This window comes from Pipistrellus hanaki (assembly GCF_964339955.1).
Source record: "Pipistrellus hanaki genome assembly, chromosome: 9".
Taxonomy (NCBI): domain Eukaryota; kingdom Metazoa; phylum Chordata; class Mammalia; order Chiroptera; family Vespertilionidae; genus Pipistrellus; species Pipistrellus hanaki.
This window is the reverse complement of record NC_140511.1, coordinates 26,679,424-26,703,714: the sequence shown is the minus strand read 5'-3', so window position 1 is coordinate 26,703,714 and position 24,291 is coordinate 26,679,424. Positions and strand designations below refer to the sequence as shown.

General features: G+C 36.8%; 1 protein-coding gene across 1 annotated transcript; it reads left to right on the top strand.

The window, feature by feature from the left end:
* The first annotated feature begins 73 nt into the window (after positions 1-73).
* On the top strand, positions 74-16,973 carry ANKRD49 (ankyrin repeat domain 49). Its single transcript, XM_084895424.1, has 3 exons — positions 74-129; positions 4,787-5,138; positions 6,759-16,973. The coding sequence occupies exons 2-3, from the start codon at positions 4,881-4,883 to the stop codon at positions 7,218-7,220; spliced, it is 720 nt and encodes a 239-aa protein (XP_084751550.1). The 5' UTR covers positions 74-129; positions 4,787-4,880; the 3' UTR covers positions 7,221-16,973.
* Positions 16,974-24,291: the final 7,318 nt, after the last annotated feature.

The window sequence follows — 24,291 nt, the reverse complement described above, 5'->3', positions numbered from 1 at the left end:
CTGGCGAGCTCCGTGAGGGCGCTGGGAAACTAGCGGCGAGGCCCCGCCCCCGCATAGGAGCCAATCCTGAGCAGCCGAGGGGACCAACCCCGGAAGCGAGGTGTGCGGCGGCGAATTCCCCTCTGTAAGGTGGGTGACCCTTCCTGGCTCTTCCTGGTCTCCTTGGGCCACCGGAGAGCTCCTGGCCCCTTCGGGGCGGGTCACCTGTCGACCCCCGCCGGCCGGCCGCGTCGCGGGTTCTAGGTGGGGCTGGAGCTGTTACTCTGCTTTCGGTTGTTCCCAAGGCCGGCCGGGGGAGCGACGCCGGGCCTGTGGAGTGACCAGTCGGTGCCGGAGGGCCGGGACTGGTGGCCTTCTCCCCTCCTCCCACCCCCAGAGGTGCCGCATTCAGACCATCGGTTTCATAGTCCTTTCGCTGCTTCCCCTTAGCCCTTGACCTCGGATTTAGCACATCCGTATTGCTTTGTGCTGACAGCGGTAGTCTAGTGCAGTACAGAAAGAAGTGAAACTTTTCATTTAGAAAATCTGGGCTTTCGGGTTCTATTGAAGTTCCTTAATCTAGGGGCAAAGTTGTTTTCATCTATTCCAACCTCAGCTCCTTCCCCTGTAAAATGGGGTTTCTGGCCCCACCTGTCATTTATGTGTCCATTAGGTGAAGAAACGCCCTGTTTAAAACAAAACAAAACGAACACACCCCATTTCTCCCTAGTGGAATATCACCAAGGATCCTGATTGGCTTTTTAAATCCTGAACCAGGACAGTTGCCCTAAGTCTTCCCTTGATTCCAAGATAAAGGCTATACTCGAGTCTGTATTAGCATTTCATTAGTGCCTCAGATGCTTTTGATGTACTCGAGATTTCTTTCAATTTTTGGGGGGGGAGGGGGGGCAGCAGTACATTTTGCACTGTAGTAATATGAGCGCTAACTCTGTATTGAACAGCAGTTAGTGAATTGTCTTAAAAATCAATTCATTGTAGACATTTTGAAAAGATCAAGTCCCCTACACTATATGGTAGCTTAGTGCAATATGCATTTTAGCTTTACTTACCATTTTGTGCTTTTATTTTCCATATGACGTGAAACAACAGAAACTGAAAGCTCAAAAGTTGAGGTTATAACCTATTGATCATATCAGATTTTTTTTCTGTGTGCAATTATAGGATTGTAATCAACTGGAATTTTTAGGCAGTAAGTCCCTAATGAAATGTTTTAGGGTAAGACATAAAATCATTATAAATAAAAGCTTAATGTTTGTAAAGATACTTTTTTAGTGTTTCTTTTCCACTGAAGAAGTATTGGTGGCTACTGAAAAAGCTACAGTGTTTGTTAAGATTGTTTGGGGTTGTGTAAATATTTGTAAAGTGGCTAATGCCTGGACATTTAAATGTGAAAAGTAATCTTAGAAATAGTTTTAACTTTTTCAAAAGGACTCTGTACAACTTCTTTTAGATCTGCTGTAGCACAGTTTGTACCTCTAATATATTTGGGAGTTTTGTTTTTGTTTTTTGTTTTTTTGCAGATGAATCCAAATGCTAAGACTTGCTTTTCTTTGACCTGTAAAAGGTGCATATTTTGATTTTCTTCGTTAAGTTTAAAGTTTTGTATTATGTCAAGTTTATATATGGGAAAAAAAATCCTGAACCAGTGAGTGCATCTGGCTTTAACTGTTTAGACTAAATCCACCAAGAAAATGTTAATGTGCAATTTACTGTATCCGGAGCAGTAAATTCAAAATTTATAAAAAGAGAGACTTTATAAAAAGGAGAGATCTGTCCTTAAATTGATATGATAACTAGTTAATTTTGTTATTTACTGGTGTTTATTGTTTCATGGTTAAATGTATGTTCATTTTTGTGTTGCAAAGTTCAGGGAATAGTTTGAGAATGAAGAAAAAAGTGAACTATTAAAACATAAAGCAATTCTAATAGTGTCTTTCATAGACTGAAAGCTGGACAGACCTGGGAATTCTTTCTAAAATCCTTACATTTTAAAATAAAATAACAGGCCCAGAGAAGGTACTAAACATGAGTGATAGATTTAAACTCGAGTTTAATGCTCTTGGCACTACTAATAAAATCTAATGCATTAGGACTCTATACTCTTAAACTTGTAAAATTAGGTAGAAATAAATAAGTATTTTAGGGGTATGACTAACTCTCCAACTTCTCAGAATCCATTTCAGTCAAAATCAAGTGATGGGGCCTTAATTAAATTTAATTCTACAATATTTCTTGCTGTATTTAAGTGATACATGATTATAAATTAAATATAGTCCCTATACCTAAACTTACTATATTTTAAGAAGCCAAAACACAAAATTAGTGGTGAAATAAGACACTATATAGCACACACACAAAAATGTAGAATTTGAGAGAGATCTAATTTGAGGATTAAGACAGACTTAATGAAAGAATTAACATCAGAGAAGAGCTTTGAAAAGATAAGGATCCAAACAAATATAGTTGGGAGGCTAAAAATTGTATTTTTTTAAATGTATTTTTCAATTACAATTGACATACAATATTATATTAGTTTCAGGTGTTCAAAGTAATTAGACATTTATACCTTACACTAGAAGCCTGGTGCACAAAATTTGTGCGGGGAGGGGGGGTTGTCCTTCAGCCCACCCTGCACCCTCTCCAATCTGGGACCCCTTGAGGATGTCTGACCGCCAGGTTAGGCCTGATCCCACCGAAATCGGGCCTAAATGAGTGGTAGGATATCCCTCTCACAATCCAGGACTGCTGGCTTCCAACTGCTTGCCTGCCTCTGCCTGATTGCCCCTAGCCACTTCTATCTGCCAGCCTGATCACCCCTAATCACTCCCCTGCCAGACTGATTGAAGGCTAACTGCTCCTCTGCCTGCCCCATTGCCCCTAACTTCCCCCCCTTGCTGGCCTGGGTCCCCCCCCCCCCCCCCCGGCCCCCAATTGTCCTCCCCTGCTGGCCTGGTCCTCTCCAAATCCCTCCCCTGAAGGCCCAGTTTAGATTCAGAATGGAGGTTTCATCACACACATTCCTGACAGGTGAGAACAGGGCCAAGACCCCCAGGAAGGTTCTGTGCGTCCTGGAAAAAAGAAAAAAAAAAAATGCAATTTTCTGATCAGCTCCCCTGCAGGCCTGAGTCCACCACAACTGCCCTCCCTTGCTGGCCTGGTCTTCTCCAGCTGCCCTCCTCTGCCAGCCTGGTCACCCCTAACTACCCACAACTGCCCTCCCCTGCAGGCCATCTTGTGTCCACTGGGGGCAGCCATTTTGTGTCTTGGAGTGATGATCAGTTTGCATATTACTCTTTTATTAGATAGGATAGTGATCACTTCGATAAGTAGAAATGGTATTTTTTAAATCTTTTTCCTCATTTTCTTTGGTTGAAGTTTAATACGTAGTGTAACTATTTAAGCTGATGCTGATTTATAAATCAATATGGCAGCCTAGCAAAATAAGCATCACCTCTTTTGGGAAGCCTTCTCTAACCCCTTAGGACTGGGTTAATGAAGGCCCTCCAGAATGCTCATGGTACCTGGACATGGTCCTGTCATAGCATTTATCCCGCTCTCTTCCAGTCACTCCAACTTTACAGTAAGCTTGAGCTTACGATTTGGATCTTGTTCATTATTGAATCCCTGTACCCAGAGACAGGCATTCCATTCATATTTGTTAAATGAAGGCATGAGTGACAGCCAAAATTCAGTTTCAGAACAATAAGCTAATTAAGAATTATAGTTGTGTATCAATGAATATGACTACTTTTAAAGCAATGAATTTTCCCAAGCCTGAAATTAGTGAAGTAGAAACAGAATAACTATTACAGATGTCATGATAAAGATGTCTGCACTGAAGAATTTGGGATACATGTCCTTTGAGGGCTATTCTGTCTCTAAATTCCTGATTCTTTTAAGTAGTTTTTGTTTAGTAGAAGTTTTTGTGTCCTCTTATAGCATCTAGGAGTCTATTTTATTAAAATGTCTGGCTTGCCCTGGCCGATGTGTCTCAGTTGGAGCATAATCCTGTATGCTGAAAGGTTGCAGGCTCAATCCCCTGTCAGGATACATTACCTAGGTTGCAGGTTCGATTCCTGGTTGGGCCATGTACCGGAGGCAACCAATCGATTCTCTCTCAGCTATGTTTCTTTCTCCCTCTCTCCTTCTCTCCCTTTCTCCCTCTCTTTCTTTCTCTCTCCCTTTCTTCCTCTCTCCCTCTCTCCCTCTCTCCCTCTCTCTCTTTCTCCCCAACATCAATAAGCATATCCTCGGGTGAGTATTTTTAAAATGTACCTGTCTTTATTATTTACAATTTAGAAGCTTCAAGCATTTATCACTCTTAGCATAATACAACAGTATCTAAACCAATAGGTTCAAAATAAATACACCCATACGTCAGAGATATTGTGTTTTTAGTTCCAAACCATCCCATTGAAGCAAATAGTAATCTTTTTGCTGGAGGGTCTTACCTTCCATTTGTAAAAAAAAAAAAAAAAAAAAAAAAAAATATGTGAAGCATAATAAAGTGAAGTACAATAAAATGAGATATGACTGTACAGTTATAACCAATCTACAGTTATAACCACTTTTTTAGTAGAAGCAAACAATAACAAAAAAGAAATATTAGGTTATTAAATATATAGACAAATGAAATCTGTCAACTCTAATATCTAGTGAATATAAAGGGTATCAATAAACACCAAAGAGTTTAGACAAGGTTTATTTGTGTGTGTTTGTAAGACATATATGATGTTGATAAAACCTCAATTGCTCTTTTCCTAATAATTTTTGTTTGTTTTTTCAGATATTGATGAATAAATAAAGCAGACATAATTCATCTCTAAAGAGATTATTTATATGCTGGTATTTGAAATGCTTTGTGTAGAATAGTACTAAAAATGGAAAAAGAGAAAGTAAATGATGATGGACAACCAGACCCAGAGAATTCCTTGGACATTTCTGAACACTTTAACCAACTTGAGTTGTTGGAAACACATGGACACCTTATCCCCACTGGTACCCAAAGTCTCTGGGTAGGGAATTCTGATGAAGAAGAGGAACAAGATGAAGAAACTGAAGAGTGGTATCAATTCCAAGAAAAAAAGATGGAAAAAGATCCAAGCAAATTGCTTCTTTGGGCTGCTGAAAAAAATCGGGTAAACAAACAAATAGGGAAGAAACCATAATATAACAGGAAAATTTGGAGCCAGAAGACCTGACCTTGAGCCTCTATTTGATCCGTAACTCTGGGAAAATCCTACTATTTCTAAACCTCTATTTTCTTATCAGTAAAAGTGGTCATTTTAATACCTGCCTCTTTTATGCAAGGTTTTAAGGATCAAATGAGGCAATGTACATGAAAGTATTTGTTAAGCTACAAAAAGTCAAATTAGGTATTTGGGGGGCTTTAAGGATAATTTAACTATGAAGATCACAAGCAATCATCTGTATTTTTAAATCATTTATATTGTTAGGATCATCCTAAAAATAACTATTATTTAGGAAAAGGAGGATGGGAACTAACTTTTATTGGATACCAACTATACCATATGCCTTATTATTTTATTGAATCCTTTTATAACCCTAAAGATAAGTAATATTCCCTTTTACAGAGTAAGAAATTGAGATTTTGCCGAAACCGGTTTGGCTCAGTGGTAGAGCGTAGGTCTGTGGACTGAAAGGTCCCAGGTTCGATTCCGGTCAAGGGCATGTACATTGGTTGTGGGCACATCCCCGGTAGGGAGTGTGCAAGAGACAGCTGGTCGATGTTTCTCTCTCATCGACATTTCTAGCTCTCTATCTCTCTCCCTTCCTCCTCTCTGTAAAATATCAATAAAATATATTTTTTTTTTAAATTGAGATTTTTCAGGAATATTAATTTGCCCAGGATCATCCAAACAGGGTAGTCTGACTTAACATTAAAAGTCTGTTCTTCCACCCTAACCATTTTGGCTCAGTGGATAGAGCATGGGCCTTCAGACTGAAGGGTCCCAGGTTTGATTCTGGTCAAGGGCATGTATCTTGGTTGTGGTCACATCCCCAGTTGGGATTATACAGGAGGCAGCTGATCGATGTTTCTCTCTCATCGATGTTTTTAACTCTATCCCTCTCCCTTCCTTTCTGTAAAAAATTAATAAAATATTTTTTAAAAGTCTGTTCTTCCCAGGCAGCTACTTTTACCTAATTTTACTAAGTTCCCTCGTGTGTCTTAATAAACTAATAAGTAAAATGCCTTGCATTTTTGCATAACTTTTTAACCCAAGAGCACACTGTATTCCGCCACAGGTCTATAGACCATACTTCCTTGAAACAAGTCTTAGGTTGCTTTAGTTAGAAGGAATTGAGCTGTTTAATACCATTACACTCTGATAAAGAAGTTTATTTCATAAAGTTTTATATGTTATGTCATTGGTGTGCTGCTCCTCAGAAAAGAGTCAACCTGTTATGTTTTCTTTACAGGTGACATATAAAAGATTAAATACAATTATTCATCTAGGACTAAAGCTTTTATACATTTAGTTGGACCTGGACATAACTATATGGTTTGATATCCAGAGAATCACATTCTTAGAATCAACAGTTTATGGTGAACACTAACTGGTTCATTCTTAAACCGTTGACCCTCTCCCTCCAAAAATGAAATCTTGTTTTCATTTTAAAGTCACCTGCTAACAAGTTTTTATTGAACGTCATTAAATCACTAGACAGTTTAACTTTCTCGATTTACTGTTTAGTTTTGAGTTGGGTCTTTTAAATATCTCCTTTTTTCTTTTCAGCTGTCTACCGTGCGGAGACTACTTTCGGAAAAGGCCACTCACGTGAACACCCGAGATGAAGATGAGTACACCCCTCTTCACCGAGCAGCCTACAGTGGACACTTAGAGGTTGTCCGTGAGCTCATTGCACAAGGAGCAGATGTCCATGCGGTGACTATGGATGGCTGGACACCCCTGCACAGCGCTTGTAAGTGGAATAATACTAGAGTAGCTTCTTTCCTACTTCAGCATGATGCAGATATCAATGCCCAGACAAAAGGCCTCTTGACCCCCTTACACCTTGCTGCCGGGAACAGAGACAACAAAGATATCCTAGAACTCCTCCTGATGAACCGCTACGTCAAACCCGGTCTGAGAAACAACTTGGAAGAAACTGCGTTTGATATTGCCAGGAGGACAAGCACCTATCACTACCTCTTTGAAATTGTGGAAGGTTGCACAAATTCTTCACCTCAGTCTTAACGGTTCTAATCATTTAGTACCAGTGCCTCCTTTCTGTGAGATGTCAAAAACCCTGATAAGACAAAGTTGACATCAAAAGTCTTTACTACAAAAATTCAGTGGTACTCGTTATATCCTTCCAATTGAATTGGCTGACCTTGATGTCAAAATGTATTTGAAAGCTGTTTGGATATATCTTTACTGGTTTCTGTGGAGTGTGTGGTTTCTATCAGAAAAATTTTAACTTATCTATACTTAAAAATTTGCCCTGAGTTGTACAGAAAACTAACGATATTTTTGGTGCTGACCCAAGGGAAATGTATTTTTAAATATCCCCATCCTGAATTTTTGTTGAATATTTAGTATAATGACATGTATTTTTATAAGGTAAAGCAACTCAGAATTCAATTTAAAAGTCTTAAGTATACTGGTGCAGTTCAGCTGTCATAGCCATTTGCTTTCATTTTAAACCATAAGAACTGACGTAGTGACTTGAATTTTCAGAAGTTAAATAAAGTCAAGAACCTAGATCTTTGTGTTTTGGAAGCTAGAATTTTAGGAAAGTAGTTAGCTGGGTGTTTAATCAATGAATGTTATATACTGCCTCTCCTACCACAATTCACCCAGCCCTGAGGATAGTCCTACCTCACCCTGGTCCACCTATACAATCTATATTCTATTGGTGAATTAGCATGACTTTTAGACATGCCTACAACCATACCTTGGTCCAAGAGATTGTAATATATCTGCTACCCTGTTGGTTTTACCTGCCTATTTGGGCACTGTTCTTCTAGCTTCTCAAGTTCACAGGAAGTATTGATTTTCCAGGGTCCTCTTTTTATACAAACCATACAAAGGCCAATTGACAAATGAAAAGGAATTCTAAGAGTAAGGGGATGATGATTATATTGGGGCTAGAACCGCACAGTGGCTCAGGCTTTTTTTTTAAAGTTACAGTGAGAATAGTGACAAAAGCATAAATATAAATATTCAAAAAACAAAAGTTTTGAACAACAACAAAAAAGGCATGAATTCTTTTTTTAACTGTATATAGCACCCTTGAATCCAGAGCATATTTGTTCATCCAGCATACATTTATTAAGTGTCTGCTCTCCTGGTCTCTCCAGCAGCAATTTCCCATTGACTACCAAGCCCTTCTGTGACTATTCCTGAAGGCCTTTCTCGTATCTTCTCAACACCAGAACTAACACTAGACAAAGGGCACTAAATCAGTGGTCCCTTATTTCAATTATATTTTTTTCAATGTCAACCAAGGTCTGTCTATTTTGAGTCAGCACTTGTAATCCGATCACCCTAGAGTAAGTAACGTTGTTTCATCAAATATGTGCGGCAGTTTTTAGATTAGAACAAAATTGGAGAATCTCTGAAAAGTTCAAGGTAATATAGGACTGAATATTGTGACAAACTGGTCTCAAGAGTTAAGAGAACTTCAGTTGTTTTGTGATATCTGGCAAGGAGATGCCTGGGTTACAGAATATCAATATCTATGATATAAGGGTTTTGGCAGAAAGTGAGAGTTGCTTTGTATTTAATCTGACCCAATTTAGTGATGCCAAATGACAGGCACAGCTAAGAGACAGTATGACAGGACCCCTCCTATTTCAGTAGACTGCTAAATGAGGCTGCCTGGTTATCTGGAAGGCAAAGAGCCCATGGCTCCTTTCTTAATTGGGAGTGAGTTGCATCCATAATTTTATATAAGCTTTCCACTTAAGTACTGTATAGGGCCAAAGAAGCCACCTTTTTTCTGACCAGGAGGTGAGTTGACATGTAACTACTTCTTGGTTTTCAGGCCTCAACACTATAATCTAGTGCATGGAAATCCCTTCTATCCCTTAGGGCAGAGTTTATATAATTTGCTTCCTTTTTACTTAGTATTTAGTAGACTCTGCTGTCTATAGAAGTCATTCACTAATCATGCTTTTTACTATATTACTTACCTGCACTTTCTAGTTTCAGAAGGCTAAATAGCTCAGTTTGCAAACAAAATTTTCTCTTACCTTATACTTTGGGGGGAAAAAATATGCTTTTCATAACTAAGGCTTACTTAATCGTGATTAACTTATGTGCCTGAAAAGGAGGTGACTTTTTGTCATTGTTTAAGGGACACATCGTAATTCATAAGCACACAGTGAAAGACAACGGCTTTGTTATTTTCAATCTTAAATTCAGTTCTCTGAAGAGTTTACTGGCCCACAACCTACCACAGTGATGGGATTTTGAGTCTTTATTTTAAGGATGTAAAAGCATCCATTTATTTCTATTTGTTGGCATTTATCACCATATCCACCACTATTCTAGAACATTATGACCAGAAGAAACCCAGAGACGTAGTAGCATGTACTCTATGACTCCCGATCAACACATACATAACCTTACCCCTGCCTGAAATGACTCTAGGAACTGGTGGAACTGGGAGGTACAAAACATGAGCACTGTCACTGATGATGCCTTTACTATAATTAGCTTATTGTGGAATGCTCTAGCCCACATGTGTCAAACACAAGGCCCTCGGGCCAAATCCAGCCCGCCAGGCCTTGCAATGTGGCCCGCACCGCGCTGTCATCACTGCACTCCGCTGTCAGTTTATGACATTGTCAGTTTATGACTGTTCAGTAAACCATTCGGCCCGCGATTTAGGCTGGATTTTAGATTTTGGCCCCTTCTCTGATTGAGTTCGACACCTCTACTCTAGCCCCTCTACAGGATGACCAGATGACCATTCAACCAGTGTAATATCAAGTGCTTTCTGTCCAGGAAATTTAAGATTTCTGTTTATTACATTTAGAGAACAGTAAAGAAGTATTGAGTAACTATTGATGATTTAAATTCCTGAAAATATCCCTTTGAAACCCTAAAATTTTACTTTTGGGAACCTAAGAGAAATAATCTAAATCAGAGCTAAATAATCTGAATCAGAAACATAACGTGAGCCACCTGTGTAATCTTTCTAGTAGCTGCATTAAAACAAAAACTAATTTATTAAATAATTTTGATAATACATATTATTTAATAAGTCCAAAATATCTCATTTCTGCTTGAGATACATATTTTAAAATTATGGAGCTATTTTACTCTTTTGGGTAATATAAGTCTTCAAAAACAGTGTGTGTTTTGTGGCACATCTCAGTTCAGACTAGCCTCATTTAACTAACGGCCACTCTAATGAACAGGGTAGGTCAGATGTCTGAAACATTCCCTGGAGGCATAGCAGAATAGCTAGGAGGCCCATTAAACTCTGAGCCAGACAAATCTGGGTTCAAATACAATTGCCACCTCTGTATGACTTCGGGCAAATAAACTCGGTTTTCTCATATGCAAAATGGAGATATCTATCTTGTTACAGTTTTGTAAGGCATAGAGCTATGGTATGGATGGGGTACCTATTACATGGTAGGTTTGTAAAAAATAATGGTATTTTTCAAGCAGAAATATCCTTCCTGCTTTAGGTGTTTGGATCCTTGAATATCCCAAAGCTCTACCTTTATATTCCTGTGTGTAGTTCCTCTCATGACTTTCCAGTAAAATGAGCAGCATAGAGCTTCTTTCAAGAATCCAAACACCTCCACATCTTTCAAGGTCCCTGCTAGGTGTCAACAGTATCCAACAAAAGAGAGAACTTGGGAAGTAAGCAAAATAAAGCAAAAGAATTTCAGAGATAATTACAACGACTTAAAGATACAAGGTTCTGAGAGAAAATGAATTTCCAGAATGGATCCAGAGCCTGGAAACAGAATGGCTTATTGCTCATCTTATATGCAGCTTCTCAATGCCTAGCAGATGAGTTGTTCTTTAAATTCCTATCTAATTTTCCCCCATTTCAAGATGGATATTGTTAGCACTAGGCAAATGGAATAAAAATATAAAAGGATTCATTTTTCATTGATTGCTTTAATTATCCAATTGCAACTCAGTTGGATATATCCAATTGAAACTCAGTTGGAACCATTTATCAAATGGTTCTTGCCAGGAATTTAATGACATTGACAAGACCATAACCTCCAGAGGAGCTCAAAGTAGTGGGATATGGAGGCCAGAAAAATCTGCTTAATGATATGCATAGCTTATAAAAATCTAAGAGCTAGTTGCTACCTAATTTGTTTTCTTCCTTCTCTTTCAGTTATAATAGGTTCAGCATTTCACCTCTACTAGATATAAGTACTTGAAAATTAGGAAAACATTACTGGATTAATGCGAGTTCTTAAGAGCACTGTGTCCTGTACAGTCATTAGTGTTCCCTTTTCAGATATAGCTGCCTTAAACAGAAGCAATTTTTAGCAATCAAAAAATTAGAAAGTGAGCCTGCCATTATTTAAAAATTAGATGCCTCTCAGATTTATTCACACTCCAATTTAATAACTCACATAGACAGCATATCCCAATTGAAGGGGTCGACTCTAGGTCAGGATGTAGCTGTGCTGCGAGAATCATACTAACAACTGATGAAAGAAACAGATCCTTGCCCCAGCTGGTGTTGCTCAGTGGATAGAGCGTCAACCTGCATACAGAAGGGTCCCTGGTTCGATTCCCAGTCAGGGGCATGTACCTTGGTTGCGGGTACATCCCCAGTAGGGGGCGTGCAGGAGACAGCTGATGGATGTTTCTCCCTCATTGATGTTTCTAACTTTCTATCCCTCTCCCTTTCTCTTCGTAAAAAGTCAATAAAATATATATTTAAAAAAGAAAGAAAGAAACAGATTCTTAAGAGCACATTCCAAAAAAAAGAAAAAAAAAGTACTACAGCTCATATTTGCTTTCATGTGCTCTTGCATATTTCTTATTTGAAGAGAGGCAAAGCTTATAAGAAGAATCAAAAGGAAGAAACATTAGGGTCCTTCTATTCCTTTTATTTTAGTCTGCACATTTAGAAAATGAGGAGGTTTTGGAATTCATCGAGAAAGGTAATCATATGTCAGGTTTTCTCACACTGTTGACATTGGAGCCAAATAGTTTGTTGTGGGGCGTCCTGGGCACGGCAGAATCGTTAGCAGCCTTCTTGGCTCTGCTCTTAGATGCCAGGAGCACCTCCCACTCCTCCCCACTTAAGACAACCAAACAAGTCTCCAGACATTGCCAAATGTTCCCTGCTCTGTCATCAAAAATCTCTAAGGCGGGAGATTTCATTATTTGGCTAGCCTCAAAGTTGTTTTATTAGCATGCAATTAAATTTTATTTAAAGCATGTTTCCTTAGAGTCCAAATATCCATCAGTGTACACTCAAACACTAATCATTGATTCCATGTTAAGTTCTTAGTATTTTATTAATGAAATCATTTAAACATTTCAAAATTGGCTAAAACATACAATTAGAAAAAGAAAACGCTTCGATATTGAGTGTCATTTGTAAGAAAAACTCAACCCCTGCTCCTAGATTTGGCCTCTAGGAAATTTACCCCTTAGGCGGATGAGTTTATTTTTTAGAGAAATTCTAACTTCCGGGTATTAATGGAGATGAAAATCAAATTCTGATTTTTAATAGGTTACACCACTACAAATGTAAATTTTCGTTGCATTGTTGAATAAAATGCTACTAGGTTGATATACAGGCTTTTTACTCCTAGAAGGAAAGGAATGAGCAAAGCCAGCAGATTTTGTAGGAGGAGAATGAGATGGGGAGGGAGCTAGCAGGTTCCAGCTATAAAACCACTGGAGAATTAGACAATACTCTCTTAATGTCATTACCGATGTAAAACTTTTTGTTTGTTATTTAAATATAAAAATAATGTGGTGTGATTAATTTTGGCAATTACTTTCACTTTAAAAATGAATTCCAAGATGAAATATGTAAAAATCATAGTGTAAAAAATATTCCACATTTGTTTAACAGCCTTCCGCAATCATCATTTATAAAATACTCTCCTCTGATCTTATTTATAAAAGTTCTTATATATCCAAGATGTGCTATACTGACCCACTGTGATACTATTAACAGCTAACAATTGAGTGCTTACTGTGTACCAACTGTGCTGTAGGTGCTCACATGTTATCTCAGGAGCTGCACAATAACCCGTGAGATAGATGACATGATAGAAATGAGGAAGCTGGGCTTATTGGAGGCTAAGTAAATTGCCTGTGGTCATAAAGTAAGTTTCCAGAAAGCTCACGTTTAAATATTATAGCTTTTCATCAGTGGGGTTCTTAAATGTTAATATCAATGTATCACTGGTTAGTCTATCAAATAATCATAACAAAGATTCCATTTTCTTTATTACTGTTTTGATGTAATGGTAGTGTTTAAGACGTAAAAATTACCATTATTAGAAGCAAATTGCATTTTATGGCATAAAATATAAATATATAAAAGTTTCATTAAATCATAAGTTCCAGAGCAATTTTTAAAAAGAATAATAAAGTTGGGGAATTTATAGCACCTGGTTTCAAAACTCATCGTGAAGCAGCAGTTTTAAGACAGTGTGACTAGACACATATAGATCAACAGGATAGTCTAGAAATATAATAGATCCAGATATGAATGATCAGTTAAAGTTTGACAAAGCATCTAACGATTTCAATGAGAAATTCCCTTAAAGAAATAGTGCCGGAACACCTGAATATCTACTTGGGGAAAAATTAATTCATTTATAGACCCCAGAGCTGTAGTTGCCTGGTGACAAGGACCAGAAGTTGGACTGGAGAAGGGCGGGAAAAATTTTGGGAAGTGGTGGGAATGTTCTGTATCTTCATTGCAGGTGTATACAGCTGCCCAAATCATTAAATTCTATACTTAAATGGAATTAAGTTTCTGTACATTAAGTTATTCTTCAGTAAAGTAGATTTTTAAAAGTAGCTATCCAGCAACGACTAATTTCATCCTTTTGTTCTTTTCCATAGCAAGTAGGGACTGATGAGGATCTCTTCGTCAGATTTTAGGAGTGTATCTTCCTCAGGGGCTGCAGAGTCCTGTGAATTATAAAAAAGGAAAAAGAAAAAAAAAGAATTCACTAATTCACTGGAATTTAAAAATCCCAAGCAAAAAGCCCTTTGTAATTGGAAGAAACAATTTATCCATTAAATGGTAAAGTAGGAAACAAACTAATTTAAAATAGTCCGTTTGGCAATACTCCAACAAATTTGAAAAGGTGGCTTAATTATTATAAGAAAGATTTTGTTGACTTTAAAATAATTTGGATCAGGAATGTTAGAATCTAGGATACCAAAGTGATTCTAGCATCTACTTTTCTGGAGGAAAAACAATAGCATTAACAATCCATTGTTATTCAGTTGCCCTGCTCTTAAGCAGAAGAAAAGACTGAAATAACTTCTGGAGATGTGTTCGAAATTTATAAAATTAACCACAAACTGTAAAAATTAATCCACCTAGTTTTTAACTAATGTGCCAATAAGTAATAAGTATATAGAACCGATACAATTTATAACTTATTACAATAAAATTTTAGTCTTTGGTTTTGCCTCCATCTATTGGCCATATTAATATTTTACACTTAATTAAAATGAAAATAGGATAAGCCATTCTGATGTTTTTGCTGTTCATTTTTTATTTATTTTTTTTGACAAAAAAGTAAAATTGTAACCACATTTTTTAGATAAAACAGTACATTTTATACTTATTTTTATCAATAATTTGTTCCTAAAAAGATTTCAGGTGGTGTATAATTGAAACACATAATAATTGGAAATAGAAAATCAAAACATATTTAGAAGGAGAAAGAAGGAAATAAGCCATCTAAAATAATATAATTATTGCAATTAACTATTAACTTATCTCCAAGCTTTTTGATATTGGATACAAAAAAATAATAATTGCATAATTCCTTTTTATTTGATCAAAGTAAACAATTTTTTAGAAGTAAAACTTTCAGACTAATTTTTAACTAAAATATTTTATAAGTACATTTTGTTGATTTTTGAAGGGCCTTTGAATTCTTTTCAGTCTGGGGCTTTTTGTTGTTAATTCTCTCCTGGGGATATTTTTCCATTGATCTTTTAGAAATAGTGGAAAAAAGAGGGAAAGACAGACAGAAACATACACTTGAGAGAAACACATCAATTGGTTGCCTCCTGCAAGCACCCTGATCAGGGTAGGGAGGAGCCAACGTACATGCCCTTGACCAGAATGGAACTTGGGACCCTTTGCATGGCAGGTCAACGCTCTATCCACTGAGCCAGACTGGCTAGGGCCAGTTTGGGCTCTTATGAATAGTGCTGGTATGAACATTCTATTATAGAATATGGTTTTGGTGTGCACATTATACACTTCTGTATATACCTAGTGTTAGGATTGTTAGTCCAAAGGATATATTTATATTCAGTTTTAGTAAAAACTGTCAAAACAGTTCTCCAAAGTGGTTGTTAACCAATTTATACTCTTAGCTGCAATGAATGAGAGTTTCAATTGTCCATATCCTCCCAATCCTTCTTACTGCCACCTTGTGTGTGTGGTTTTTTTAAATGGCCATTCTACTAGTCATGTAGTAATATATCATTGTACATTAAATTCTCAGTTTCCTGGTGACTAATTATGTGGAGCAAGGTTTTCAAGTGCTGATTGGCCAACTGCATCTCTTTTGTGAAGTGCTTCTTCATCTTTCTCCATTTTCTTATTGGATTTTGTGCCCTTATTGATTTTTATAACCAATTCTTTTTGTTTTATTTTAATAGATTTTTATTGCTTTCAGAGAGGAAGGGAGAAGGATAGAGAGATAGAAACATAATGAGAGAGAATCATTGATTGGCTGCCTCCTGCACAGTCCCTACTGGGGAGGCTAGAGCCGGCAACCCTGGCCTGTGCCCTTGGCTAAAATCAAATCTGGGACCCTTCAGTCTGCAGGTCAACCCTCTATCTACTGAGCTGAACTAGCTAGGGCACCAATTCTTTATATAATCTGGATCCTGGTCATTTGTTGGAAATAGAGATTGCAGAAATGTTCTTCCAATCTGTGGCTTGCCTTTTTATTTTCTTAATGGTAATTTTGATGAAGAGAATATCCTAATTTTAATGACCTCTGATTATCAGTTTTCATTATGGTTAGTGCTTTCTGTTTTCTACTGAAGAAATGCTTGCCTATCCCAAGATCATGAACATAGTGTCTTCTAGTTTTAGCGTTTTACTTTTAGTGTAATAATTCATTTTGAGTTTATGTTTGTGTTTTATGTCTGATAGGAGTCAAGATTATTTTTTCTCAAAATAATAGCCAGCTTATCCAATACCACCTATGAAAAAGACCATCCCCTCTTCCCGACCCCCCACTACATTGCAGTGACAACTTTATTATATATCTGGTGATCGTACATGGTTTGGTCTGTTTCTATTTTGTTCCATACCTAACTTTTAATACTATAGCTTGACAGTAAGTCTTGGTATCTGGTAGTGTAACTATTTCAACTTTGTTTTTATTCTTTAAGGTTGTTTTTGCCATTCTTGGACCTTTGCATTGACTTGTGCTTTTCAATTTTAGAATTCCCTTGTCAATTTCTATTTTTAAAATAATCCTGCTGAGATTTAGATTAGAGTTATAGATCAATTTGAGAACAACTAACATAATGTTTCAATTCTTGAAAATAATATATTTCTCCATTTACTTAGGTATTCATTAAATTTTCTTGATAATATTTAGAGCACTTGGGTGCAGCTCTTTTGTTTTTCTTATATTTATTCTTATGTGTTTGGTGACTTTTGATACTATAATAAATATGTTGTTTTTTATATTCTATTTTCTATTTATTTGTATTTTTTTTTCTTTATGACTATGTATCCAGTGACCTTAATAAATGTATTCTACTAGCTTGTCTATACATTCTTGTGAATTTTTTATGTGCACAACTATGTTGACTGGGGGGGAAAAAAAAAAGCTTCATTTCTTCCTTTTAAAAAATTTTGATGGAATAAATTGCATTGCTTGATTTTCAAATGTTTAACTAACTGTGCATTTTTAGAATAATCACAACTTTATTATAATGTGTTATCCTCTTTTAACATGCCGGGTTATATTTGCTGATATCTAATTTAATATTTGAATCAGTCTTCATGAGGGAGATTTACCTATACTTCTACTATTTGTCATGTTCTTTCAGATTTTGAAATGAAGATGAGTTGGGAAGAGTTGACATTTTTAACTCTTGGAATAGTTTGAATAGGATTAGTGTTATAATATTTGTAAATGTTTGGGAGAATTCAATAGAGAGGCTTTACGTTTTCTTTGTGGAATAGGTTTTAATTTTGAATTCAATATATTTAATAGTTATATTTCTATATTTACTTCTATTAAAGTGATATTTCTTCTTGTGTCCATTTTTAAAAGTTGTGTTTTTTAAGTGAATTGTCCACTTCATCAAAATTGTCAGATTTACTAGCATCAAATTATTCATAACATTATCTTGTAAATATCTATAAGCCATTAAGGAGTCATTCAAAGAATACTAGTATATATTAAACGAACAAACAATGCAGAAAAAAGCAGAGCTTAAGCGATACAGACACACCTGCTCTGTGTGCAGGAAATCCCTTGGGTACTGTGAACAGTTTCTGTAGGCTTCTTTCAGCTCCAAAGTTTTATGACTGTGATGTTCAACCAGCAGACAGAAATCTAGGATTGGAGTCAGGATAAAGATAGAATCTGGAGATATTTAAAAGGTATAGCACCTTAAGGTGATAATAAAAGTGTTGGATTGAGTGAATAAGTAAAAGGAGAAAAAAGGGAATTTGGAGGAATGTCTACACTGATGAGGTTCAAATTCTAAAAATAATGATGACAGCAAGGGAAACATTACCACTATGGAGGTAACTGGATCATCAGGAAAATACAGTTTTGAAAACCAAGAGGAAAACCAACGAATCAATATCCAAATAGAGTTATTTGCTCACCCATACTTATCAAAGCCTTATTCAGAATAGCCAACAGGTGGAAGCAACCCAAATGTCCACCAATAGATGAATGAATAAAGAAAATTTAGTATATACATAAAATGAAATATTATTAAGCCTTTCAAGAAAAATGGGGTATAAATCTGTCAAATGTTATTGGAGAGGCCAAGAGATATGAGAAATCATGGCTTGATTTGGAAATTAGTAGGTGATCAGTGACCTTCAAAAGACTAAATTTAGTAACATGGTGAGATTGGAAACAAACTGTGGGAAATGCAAAAGTGGAGACCAAATATAAATATTCTTGTTAAGAAAATAGGCCATAAAGGAAAAGAAGTAGAATAATATAGGCTTGGGATATTTAGCATAGCAAGGATTTTGTATATTTTTTTCTAGGAAAAAAAATAAATATACAGAAAATAACATAGAAATCTGGAGGAGATTCAAGTATAAGGGGAAAATACAGAATGGGACAAAATGATTGCAAATCAATTATCTGATAAGGGGTCAATATCCAAATAGAGTTATTTGCTCACCCACACTTATCAAACCCTTATTCAGAATAGCCAACATGTGGAAGCAACCCAAAAGTCCATTAATAGATGAATGAATAAAGAAGATGTAGAATATACATAAAATGAAATATTATTTAGCCTTTAAAAAGAAAATGCTGTCACATGCTAAGAAAGGGATGATTCTTGAGGACACTGTGCTAAATGAAATAAGCCAGTTCACAATAAGGTAAATATCGCATGACTTTACTCATATGAGATCTAAAGTATTCAAACTCATAGAAACAAAGTAGAATGGATTGTTGCTGGAGGCTGGGAGAAAGGGGAAATTGGGAGTTGGTCTTCAGTAGGTATAAAGTTTCTATTTTGCAAGATGGAAAAGTTCAAGAGAGCTGTTACACAACAATGTAAATATATTTATCACTTAAACTATTAGTTACATAAAAAAAAAGATAACTTCAGCTAAAACCGGTTTGGCTCAATGGATAGAGTGTCGGCTTGGGGACTGAAGGGACCCGGGTTCGATTCCTGTCGAGGGCATGTACCTTGGTTGTGGGCATATCCCCAGTAGGGGGTGTGCAAGAGGCAGCTGATTGATGACTCTCTCTCATCGATGTTTCTAACTCTCTCTCCCCCTTTCTCTATGTACAAAATCAATAAAATATAAATTTAAAAAATTTTTTTTAAAAAAAGATAATTTCAAATGTTTGTGATTCTCAAAATGCCCTAAATGGCCTCATTAAATTTACAAGTAAATGTTATAAACAGATTTATAAAATATTTAAAAACATAATTGTTTAAACAGAAGTATTCATTTTTATAGAGTTTATAACGTAGCTAAAAGTAAAATGTATGCCAATAAGTATATAGGATATATATATATATAATGGCTGGGAGGAGAGAAATGGAAGTTCCTAAAACTGTACCTAAAGTGGTATATCTCTTGAAGGTAGCCTGTGAAAAGTTAAAGATGTATACTATAAACACTAAAGCAACCACTAACATAATACACAAGGAAGGTAATCTTCATGATAAGAACACTCAGCAGACTAGGATAGAAGTGAACTTCCTTAACCCAATTAAGGGCATCTGTAAAACTCAAAACTAACATCCTAACTTAGTGGCAAATGTTTTTTCTCTGAGATCAAGGACAAGATAAAGTTGTTGACTCTCACCACTCCTATTAAACATTGTACTGGAAATTCTCACCAGTGCAATTAGGTAAGAAAATAAAAGGCATGGAAAAGAAGTAAAAGCACTTCTCTTTGTAGATAATATAATCTTATATATAGAAAATAATAAGGAATCCATTGAAAAAACTACTAGAACTAATAAATGCATTCAGTAATGTTTCAGGATACAAGATCAATCTATAAAAATCAATTGTCTTTCTAAACATTTTTAGTAAGCAAAGTGAAAATTAAACTAAGGAAACTTGTTTACAATGCCATCGAAAAGAATAAAAAAATTTGGAATAAAATTAACACAAGAAATGCAAAACCTTTGTTCTGAGAACAACAAGTATGATAAAGCAATGAAAGAAGCACTAAATATTGTTACTGAGCACCAAAGTTGGAGGCTTCTCACTTTTTTATTTTAAAATATTCTAGAAAACTGTTAACTATGACATTTTGATATTGATATTAAGGATAGACATATAGATCAATGAAATAGAATGGAGAGTCTAGAAATAAATCTTCCCATATATGGACCATTGACTTTTGACAAGGGTGTCAAGACAATTCCATGGAGGAAAAAAAATAGCCTTTTCAATAAATGGTGTTGGGAAGACTGGATATCCACATGCAAAAGAATAAAGTTGGACTCCTACATCACATTATAATGTTAATACAAAAGTTAACTCAAAATGGTCAGAGACCTAAATACATGGTGCTCAAAAGTAGGTTTACAGTGATGAGTATATGAAACAGTCTATTCTTGTATTATTATTTTTTTAACTATAGGCACAGTGCACAAAATGTGTGCACTGGTAGAGTCTCTAGCAGCTGTTGGCTGCCAGCTATCAGCCCGGGCTTCCCTCCCTTACCCAGGCTGGCCCCGCCCCCTATTTGATCTCCCAGGCAACCTCCCTGTCGAGGGGACAATTTGAATGCTATGTTTTTATTATTTAGGGTAATTGTATTATTTTCCATGCAAACAAGTGTAAATCTAATTTTGCCCCACCTTGTGTAAGAGTCAAAACTATAGAATTCTTAGAAAAGAGCGTAGGGGAAACATCTTCATGATATTGAATTTATCAATAATTTATTTGATATGACACCAAAATTATGGGTATCAAATGAAAAAAATACATAAGTGGGGACTACATCAAAATTAAAATGTGAAAAGACAACTGATGAAATGGGAGAAAATATTTAAGACCATCTATAATAGCCTATAATAATAAAAGCATAATATGCTAATTATACTGGACAGCCAAAAGACCTGGACATCATTCCAAAAGTCCTTCCAGCAAAGCTGTGGTGGTGGGGGCCAAGACAGAGGTGGATAAGGGCAATCAGGCAGGCAGACAGGCAGAGTGGTTAGAGATGATGAGGCAGGCAGGCAGGCCAGCAGTTAGGAGCCAGTGGTCCCAGATTGTGAGAGGGTGCAGGTCAGGCTGAGGGGACCCACCCTCTCCATGCACAGATTTTGTGCACTGGGCCTCTAATATTTATCATAAGAGATTAATATCCAAAACATATAAAGAACTCCTACAACTCAACAACAAAGAACATAATTCAAATGGGTAAAATACTTGAATAGACATTTCTACAAGAAAAATGTACAACTAACCTATAAGCACATGAAAAGATGCTCAACATCACTAGGAATGCAAATAAAAACAACAAAGAGATACCGCTTCACCCTAATTAGGATAGCTAGGCATTATGAAAGGGGAAAGAGAAAGAGCAAGTAAAAGAAGAGAGAGAACAAATGTTGGCAAGGAGTTAGAGAAATTGGAATCCTTGTGCCTTGCTGGTGGGAATGTAAAATTGTACAGCGACTTGAAGAAGTTTGATGGTTCTTCAAAAAGTTAAACAAAGAATTTTCATATCATCCAGCAATTCAATTTCTATGTACATACTCTAAAGAATTGAAAGCAGAGGCTCATACAGACAATCTGTAACTAATGTTCATTGCAGCATTGGAAATTGGCAAAAGGTGGAAATGTTTAATCCAAATGTCCTCCAACAGATGAACAGATACATAAAATGTGGTATATACATACAATGGAATATTATTCATCTTTAAAAAGAATGCAATTTTGACACATGCTAAGCATGGATTAACTTTAAAAACATATGCTATGCCCCAGCCCGTTTGGCTTAGTGGATGGAGTGTTGTTCTGAGGACTCAAGGGTCCCAGGTTTGATTTTGGTCAAGGGCCCGTGCCCAGGTTGTGGGTTCAGTGCCCAGTGGGGGGACGTGCAGGAGGCAGCCAATCAATGGTTGCCTCTCATCATTGATGTTTCTATGTCTCTCTTCCTCTCCTTTGTCTCTGAAATCAATAAAAATATATTTTTAAAAAAGGAATCAGAGAGCTCTGAGAAATTAAAAACATAACAGAAATGAAAAATCAAATGTTTAGAAAATAATGAGGAAATCTCCCTGAATATAGTGCAGAAATACAGATATAAAATAGGTAAGAAAATTAGAGGGCAAATCAGGAGATCTAACATACAAATAACAGAGCTCCAGAGAGAACAGAGAAAACAATGACACTGCAATGAAATGATTTTTTTTTTAAGTCTCTAAAGTGAAGGACATGAGTTTCTAGATTGAAATGATCTACTGAATGCCCAATAAAATGGTTGAAAATTTGACACAAATCAAGATGTATCATCATGAAGTTTCAAACAATGAAGAAAAAGAGAAGATTCTCCAAGTTTTTAGAAATAAAAAACAGGTTCTATACAAGAGATAAGGAATAGAAGGGCTGCAGAATTCTATGGCAACAGTGGATTCCAAAAGACCCTGGTGCAATGACTTTAAGATTCTAAGAAAAAATTATTTCCAATGTAGAGTTCTTTATCCAGCTAGACCTCTATTTTAATAGAGAGTAAAATAAAGACACTTGTAAACCTATAAGGACTTGGATATTTTATCTCCCATAGACCAGTTATCAAAAGGCAACTGCAGATATGCTCTTCCCAGAAAGAGAAAAAGATGGGATTCACAAGTAAGGGATCCAGTGCAGGAGAGGTATGATGGGGAAGAGAAATCCTTAGACAGCAGCTGTGCTACCACAGGTATACAGAGCAACCAACCAGTCCAGACTCTGAAAGAGACTTTCCAGAAAAGATGGAAAGGTAGAATTCCTCATGTGTCTGAACTTATTAAAAGATTTACAGTCCTGGCAGGTGTGGCCTAGTTGGTTGGGCGTCCTCCGGTGCATGGCAAGATTGCCAACTCAATTTCTGGTTAGAGCACACACCGTGGGTTGTGTCTGGATCTCCAGTGCAGGAGACAGTGATGGATGTTATGCTGTCACATTGATGTTTCTCTCTCACTCCTGCTCTGTTCCTCTCTTTCTAAAAATAAAAAAATAAAAACTCTTCTTAAAAAAAAAGATTTACACAAGGATGACGAGTGTGGGAATTAATTAGTGATATGGACATTAAAAATCAAGCAAATTAAAGAACAAGGCAATTATTAATTCCAGAAAGAAAAAGGTTATGACTGGGTGTGGTTATCACTGGAGTTTACATAGTCATGGTCATGTAAAATGCTCAGCTTATCTGTTTTAGGAAGGTGAAGGAGGCAATAAGTATCTGAATAGATGGTGAGCATGAATGATAGCTAAATCCTTGTCTTCCGAGGTAGAAAATCAACATATACCTAACATTAAAAATAAAAAGCAGCTAAATGAGCATTTGGTTATATGGTTGTAAATAGTAAGTTATCAACCAAAAGAAGTGAAAGTGATTGCCTCTGGAGTGAAATGGAGGCAGATGGGGTCCCTTGTATTTGGTTATAAGCCTTGTAGAACTATTTAACTCTGTAAAATAATGCACATTTAGCTTTCATAAAATTAACACAACCCCCCCACCACCACCCACCCACACACACACACACAAAAAAAAGCACCCAAACAAACAAAAACAATCTCATGCTCCAGATAAAACTCCCGGCTTTCCCACTTGCTATCAAATCAAATTTTTCCTGAATTTGATTTCCTCACCCGTAAAATTGGTTGTTATAGAGATGGAAATGGATTGTGAATACGGAAGTGCTTGGAAACTACAAGCGTTGTCTAATGACAACAACAGTGATTAAACACTTAGAATCCAAAAGTTGGGAATCCTCAACCTTCATTTATTCCATTACGTTCGTTCTGTGTGTGAGTGAGACGCCGTAAACATAACCTTACCTCCCACTCCGCTGTCCAGTACCTGCCCCCGCTCCTGCCTGTTCCGGGTGGCGACCTGTTCTTTAGGCTTTGGTGCTAGACTTCTCTGAATTCGGATTCCCGCTGGGCCACTAAGACCTTTTCCTTAGCTTTTTCTGAGTCTCAGTTTCCCTGCCCGGGAATAGTAAAGCCTCTCTTGCCAAACTGATCGAGGGCAAATCCTTCGCTTTGGTCTGTAACTAAGGGCGGCCCCCTAGCTTCAGCGCCTTCTTGGGTGCGCAGGACACCCTGGGGCCGGGAGGAGGCGGCTGAGAGCGGCTGGGGGCGGGGACCAGCGCGGTCACTATGGCAACCGGAGACGCTCCGGGCTCTGGACCACGGGCG